Source organism: Chenopodium album, chromosome 5 (genome assembly GCF_948465745.1).
Source record: "Chenopodium album chromosome 5, dcCheAlbu1.1, whole genome shotgun sequence".
Taxonomy (NCBI): Eukaryota; Viridiplantae; Streptophyta; class Magnoliopsida; order Caryophyllales; family Amaranthaceae; genus Chenopodium; species Chenopodium album.
The window spans coordinates 59,525,155-59,532,620 of NC_137838.1; the positions used below are offsets into that span (position 1 = coordinate 59,525,155).

Genomic DNA, 7,466 nt, shown 5'->3' on the forward strand with positions numbered 1-7,466 from the left:
TTGCAGAATAATTGTGATTTGCTTTGAATCCTAGTTCTACCTCTGTTTATGATTTCTTTGCTTTTGGGCCATTTCAGGGTTTCATGAAATACTATACATTATATTGGAGTGAGGAATGTGTTGAAAGCTGCCTTACATACTAAGCCTTGAGCATGGGTTTATTTCTTTATACTTGCTTTTTACAGTTAATTCACACATTGTATTAATGCACTTACATTTGAAGTTAACTTGCATATGGATTTTAAGGTACCTTGCATGTAAATTTTATGTTGTCACTGATCAGGGTGATAGCTTTAAAGCAACCACTGATTAGGGTGCTAGCTTTTAACCTGCCATTAATCAAGGTGCATGTCAATTTAAAGCCAATCTGCATATGTATAAAAAAGAATACATTTGCATATATCAGGTATTTAATGAAAGAAAAAAAGTTGTTATCTTATTACTTGTATTGTGTTACCATATTGTAAGACAGATTTATATGTTATATCTTAGAAGCATTTGCACTTCGTATTCCATAGATGGGAAGATAATTCTTTATAGTTTTAATTGTTTCCCAAAAATCGCTTTATGCAGAATCATTCATTAGGCCAAAGAAATTAGTGAAGCGTAAATGCATAGACACTCAACCTTCTACTGTAAGGTTGCCTGTTACTATAGTCCAATTCCTTCCAAGTTTGTTACCAATAAATAAGAAACAAAGACCAGCAGCAACACGTGTATCAAAGCGTAATCAGGCCTTTATTAATGCTGATATTACCTCTCTAGAATCAACCTCTACAGTGTATAGTACCAAGCGTTTAAAAGCTTTAAAGGCTGGGATTAGCTTGACACAGCTTAATCATGATATTGCTGACATTGCAAGAGTTGGAAAACATTCTAAAACAAAGAGTAAAGGAACAAAGAAAAAAAATGAAGGTATTAACATATAGTTTACCCTTTTAAGATAACCATGGTTAGGTTTATCTATTAGAAATTTTGTTGTTAATCTATGTTAATTATCTACCAGTTGAAGGTGCTGCTTTAATATGTGATAAAGAAGTGCCTGCTGAGCCTCTTCAGTTGCCTGCTCCTATATTCTGTTCCAAGTTCTATGCCAAAAAATTTGTCTATGAGCCACTGTTCTTTTGTTGTCGAAATGGTGGTGTACAACTGGCTGAAAATCCATGGCCACCAGAGTTGATTTGGCTTTTTACTTCTCAGGATGAAGCATGTATTCAATTCAGAAAATACTCTCGTATGTATAACAATCTTTTTGCATTCACTTCATTGGGAGGAAAGGTACAGACTTATACTGAAAAGGGAATATATATATTCAAGCTGCATGGACAGATATATCATAATCTTCCTGACTTATTTCCTGATGATACACACCCAAGGTATTTGCAGATGTATTTTTATGATGCAGAGCATGAAGTGAAGAATCGTACATCTACTTTTCCAGAGGTGGAACAAGAAATGGTTCAGCTTCTTATGCAAATAATGGATCGCAATCCATATGCTCTATTTTTCCGTTCATTAAGAGAAATTCCGGTTGTGGAAAGTACTGAAAGTCATTTGAACCGAAATCCAGTTCTTGACCAGAGAGTTTATAATGCACCAACTGCAAATGAGGTGGTTGTTATATGGTCAGAAGAAACCTCATCCAGCGAATATAGTAGTCCTCATATTATTGCTTATGGTAAAAGAAACACAACTAAGCCTCATAAATTACGCATTACTATGGATGCTATGATCCACTTCAATATCCTCTTTTATATCCACATGGATATTGTGGATGGCATGAGGGTCTAGAGAAAATAGATACAGTTGATAGCAATGTTCAGCTGCAACAAGAAGTTTGCCCACTAGAGTCAATTGAGAGTGTGGAGGATTTATTGGCCGAAGAGGAAGCAAGTGAGTCCTGAGTTTTTCTTTTATGGTTTAATGCTTTTACCTAATGAATGCTTTACTATTCTTGTTTCTATATAGAGTACATATATTATTTACAATGATGCAGTAAGTATTCAGTTAAGAATAATATTGTGTTAGAGATTTTGGTGTTTGATGAATGAATGTCTCGAAACTTTGCTTATAATATATTAGCTACATGAATAGAATCGTGTTTGGAAAACTTAAACTTGCAGGTATTATATATGTAGCTTATTTAGTGAAATAGATTAGCTCTTAATGTTTCATATTTAGCCTTTGCACTTCACTTATCCGTGGAATATTGTACATGTGATTATTATCCATAAAACTTATTCTGCTGTGATTATTAAGCTATCTGCTTTCTGTATACAATGCAGATGCATCTAATGGCAAACGGAGAAGGTTCAAGAAGATTTCTTGTAGAGAATATTATGCATTTAAGCTCCAAATAAGGCTAGGGAACTATTTGCTACGAGCTTCACGATTGTTGCAACAATATATAGTTGATATATATGTTAAGCTAGAAAACACAAGACTGGATTTTTCCGTAGAAATCAGGCTGCCATTCGTGCTGATCTTTATCAGGGACTTATTGATTGTTTTGAGGGTGGAGAAAATAACTCTGCAAATGTCGGTCATTATGTCATATTGCCTCCTTCTTTTCTGGGTGGTCCTAGAGATCTTCGAAGCAGGTACTTGAATGCGATAACCTTGGTCCAACGATTTGGAAAACCTGATCTGTTCATAACTATTACGTGTAATCCAAATTGGCCAGAAATCAAACAAGAATTAGCTCCTGGAGAGCTTGCTTAGAATAGGCCTGATTTAATTGCAAGGATTTTCCATGCTAAGCTAGTTGCACTTAAGAAGCAAATCATGGAGGAGAAAATTTTTGGAGAAGTTGCTGCACTAATATATGTAGTTGAGTTCCAAAAGCGCGGGCTTCCCCATGCTCATATTTTATTAATTTTGGCTGATGGTTATAAGATTAAAGATCCTGCTGCTTTTGATAAATTCGTAACTGCAGAGATACCCTCAACAAAGAATCCTCATCTAAGAGAGGCCGTTTTATCTCACATGATGCATGGTCCATGTGGGAAGGCAAATCCTAAGTGCTCTTGTATGAAAAATAGGGGCCGACTCGGTGTGTGTAAGTATGGATATCCAAAGCCATATGTGACTGACACTACTAGCCATGAGGATGGGTATCCTATGTATAGAAGGTGTGATATTGGAGAAACATTAATGATTCGTAAGAAACCTATGGATAACAAATAGGTTATTCCATATAACCCATATTTGTTAGCCCTCTTTGATTGCCACGTGAACGTTGAAGTGGGCTCTACAATTCGCGCTGTAAAATATCTCTAGAAATATGTCTACAAGGGGCATGATCGGATTTCTTTCAATGTTTCTTCTGCTGAAAATCCAAAACCCAGAGATGAAATTGAGCAATTCCAATGTGGTCGGTGGGTCTCTTCATGTGAAGCAGCTTGGCATTTATTCAGTTTTGGCCTATTTGAAATGCACCCGCCAGTGTTGCCTCTCCAAATCCATCTTCCTAATCTGCACACTGTCTAGTTCAGGACAGATGAAAGTTTAGATTCTGTTGTAAATGATACCAAGAGGCATAAAACTGCTCTGACAGAATTTTTTGCAATGAACGCTGCAAATCCAGATGGACCACAGTATTTGTATTCAGAATTTTTAGAGCATTTTTTTTTACAGCAGCTACAAAGGCATGGACTAGGCGTGGGATAGAAAAATAGCCATTGGTAGGATGGCATTTGTAGCACCATCTGAAGGCGAACGCTATTACCTGCGCCTTTTGCTAGCAAATGTTCGGGGGCCTAAGTCATTTGAAGATGTTAGGACTGTTGATGGTTTCATTTATGCAACTTTTCATGAAGCTTCTATTAAGCTTGTCCTCATAGCTGAAGATGATGCTGTGGAGAAGTGTATGTTAGAGGCTTCGAAAACTCACATGCCTAAGGCTTTAAGACGTCTATTTGCTACTGTTCTCATTTTTTGCAATCCTTGCAATCCACTTGTCCTGTGGAATAGATTTTATTCTAATCTATTTGAAGATTTCGCAAGCAATCCTTCGAACCAGGCTGGTCAAGTTCAGTACTTAACAGTTCGTTCTGTTGAACGGTATTTAGAAGAAATGGGAAAGAGTTTGCTTGAATTTGGGCTTGATGGTCTAATGTGTGAGACAGAAGATGCAATCAGAAGGACTCGGGATATTGTTGATGCCCTTGATGCACCTATACCTGATATATATATAAAGAAGCGTGCTTAAAGCTCAATTCTAAACAGAAAATTGCTTTTGATTCTATTATGGAGCATATTACAATAGGACAACCAGGTGCTTTTTTTGTTGACGGACCTGGTGGGACAGGTTAAACTTACCTGTATTGTGCACTATATGCAGCTACCAGGGCAATGGGTAAGATTGTTCTACCGACTGCTACATCAGGCATAGCAGCATCTAATCTAGTTACTGGCAGAACAGCACATTCACGGTTTAAGATTCCAATTGATCTTACAGTTTCAGCCTCTTGTACTGTTCCCAAGCAAAGTAGCTTAGCTGCTTTGCTAAAAGAAACTTCTTTAATAATTTGGGATGAAGCTTCAATGGCAAAGAAAGAGAATATTGAAGTTGTCGATGTCCTTCTGCGAGATCTGTGTTCTCCATCTATTCCTTTTGGTGGAAAAGTTGTTGTTTTTGGAGGAGATTTTAGGCAAGCCCTTCCTGTTGTACCTAGGAAGTCACTGAATGAAGCTGTCGAAGCAAGTTTAGTGTCTTCAAATCTTTGGAACCAGTTTCACAGATTTACACTTACTGACAATATGAGAGCAAAGACAGATAGCCAATTTACTGATTTTTTACTTGCCATGGGGAACGGTCAAATGCAAGATGCAGAAATTGCACAGATTCAGTTACGACAACATGTGATGATGCCCTTTCAAGAATCTGAAGATGTTGTTGATAGTCTTATTGACTTTGTTTTCCCAGAAATAAAAATGAAAAGCTGCAAGGAAAGCATGTTTGTTGACAGAGCAATCTTGACTCCTATCAATACTGCTGTAGATAGCATAAATTGTAGCCTAATTGATCAATTCCCTGGAGAATCAGTTTGTTATAAGAGCTATGATTTATTGCTCGATGATACAGGAAGTATTTTTCCAACTGAGTTCTTAAATACCCTTTCTCCTGGTGGTATGAGTCCACATGAATTAGTGCTAAAGGAAAATTGTCCTGTTATTTTGCTTAGAAACCTTGCTCCTGCATCGGGTCTCTGCAATGGTACTCGTATGCTATGTAAGCATTTCTATCCTAATATAATTGAATGTGCCATAATTACTGGCCATCATGCAGGAGAGCATGTTTTCATTCCATGAATAAATCTACGGCCATCTAAAGCGCTTAATTATCCATTCAAGTTTCAAAGGAAGCAGTTCCCTATTAAACTTAGCTTCGTTATGACGATCAACAAGGCTCAAGGACAGACTTTATCACAAGTTGGACTCTATCTAAACAGCCCTTGTTTCTCACATGGGCAACTTTATATTAGTTTATCTAGGGCTCAACCATCAGCTCAAATTAAAGTTTTATCTAAACCAACAACAGAACAGGTTTCAGCAACAACAGTGAGAAATGTCGTAGCATTCAGCATTCTCGAAAAGGCAGGCATTATTTAAGGATAACCTCCGCACAGGAATATTTTATATCCATTTCCTCTTTGACACCTTCTTTACCATATTGGTTAGAATTTAAATTTTGAAGCTAAATAGCTATGCACATTTTGTTTACAGGTTCAGAAATCTGTGTGAACAGCAAAGTATCACATAGTTTTGCTATTTTGGAAAACTTTTCATTATTGACACAAATGGAAAAGTCTTTACTAGACATATCTTCTCCATCTTGGTAAGCATATATTTATGGATACTACTACTATTAGCCTAAATCATGATATTTGCTTACTTATATTAGTATACGTGGTACACTATACTTTTTGCAAATAATCTACACCTTTACATGTATATCTTTCAATGTGTACCACGTATATTAATATAAGTAAGAAAGCACAGCACAATGCTTGCCTGAGTCAAGGAATATTACATTCATCCTATCTTAAGAGTGCAGCTCTGGTTACATGTAGGTGTGAAGAAAGCTGCTAAATACCGATGCATCATTATCCAGGAAATTATATGAACAAATGGCACAACAGGGCATTTGAATTCCATGCAAAATACCAAGATACTTAATATGAGAAGATCGCTACTGCTTAAAAATCATAGTCATTTCATATGCCTTGTTATGGAATGGCCTATTTGTACCATGATATATCCTCATAGATATAGTTGCTATATTTATAGCAATCATGTTTTGGAACAAAAGCTAATGCAATTTAAACAAGAATCATGATACAGTATAGAGAGCACTACCTATTTCAATAGTGCTCATGAAATTTGCTTTAAGCTTACGGTTTTTTCTTTGCCTTACAAATATAACCTTGATATTTGTAACAAGTTCAACAATATTACGTTGGATGATATCCTTCCTGTGTTTAAGACAAGTATCTAAAAAGAGTTTAATAGTAACTTCCTGTAACCAATTGTTTCGCACTCTATTTAAAATTGTTCTACTTACCAGGAAGAGTATAGCACAACCATTAAAAGCAATATGTAACTATACATAGAATTTGAATTTCATTAGAATTTCATTAAAAATTCATTTCATTTCAAAATGAGCATACATAGAAGCCTTAAACTGTACCAAAGGTGCATTGTTTACACACTGTATGGAATACATGTACTATACATATTACATAAGATGTATTCCAGATAAAGGAGAACCTATTATATGTTCTAAAGATAGGCAAAATGCATACATATTCAAAAGAAGATATCCATCATACACAGAACTAAGTTAATACATAAATAGACCTATATATTAGCATCATAAATCCTATCTAAATGATCAATAGAGTGCTTATCATTGTTAGAATCATAGTATGATTCTTCAGAGAATCGAATTGGAGAGTCAGGTTCATACCACTGATTGATTTTCCTAGCCTTTGCTCTCTTCTTCTCCAACAATGCCTTTTCCTCTACCCTTTGCTTCCTTTTTTTTCCTCTTCTTCCCTTTGTTTTACCCTTCTTGCCATCTCCTCTTTCATCTCTTCTTCTCTCAATATTTCATCAAGCTTATCCTTCTCAAACAGAATCTCATTCACCATTCCCTGCATCTCATACCGCAATTGCTCTAGATACAGCACATACCATTCACAGTCTACCAATAATTTCTTCTTCCCTTCCCCATCATCCTTGACTTGTCGCATTCTCTTCCTGATGTCATTGCAACACTGTACCATTTCTTTATACCCCTCTTCTGATTCAAGCCAGCATTTAACTATTTTGATTAAATGGGCGCGGAAATGCACAAGCGCTTTTAGCCTACGCCTATCTCCGCAGTATACTTGCACCCTACTTGATGAAGCATTTGCTATTGATCTGTGTTTAGAAATTAGGAGAACAAAAGATGGAAATTT

The 7,466-nt window shown here is 36.2% G+C and overlaps 1 protein-coding gene across 1 annotated transcript; it reads left to right on the forward strand.

The window, feature by feature from the left end:
* Positions 1 to 4,353: 4,353 nt before the first annotated feature.
* LOC145632949 (uncharacterized) lies at positions 4,354 to 6,093 on the forward strand. Its single transcript, XM_081685269.1, has 3 exons — positions 4,354 to 5,233; positions 5,728 to 5,839; positions 6,075 to 6,093. The coding sequence occupies exons 1-3, from the start codon at positions 4,354 to 4,356 to the stop codon at positions 6,091 to 6,093; spliced, it is 1,011 nt and encodes a 336-aa protein (XP_081541395.1).
* Positions 6,094 to 7,466: the final 1,373 nt, after the last annotated feature.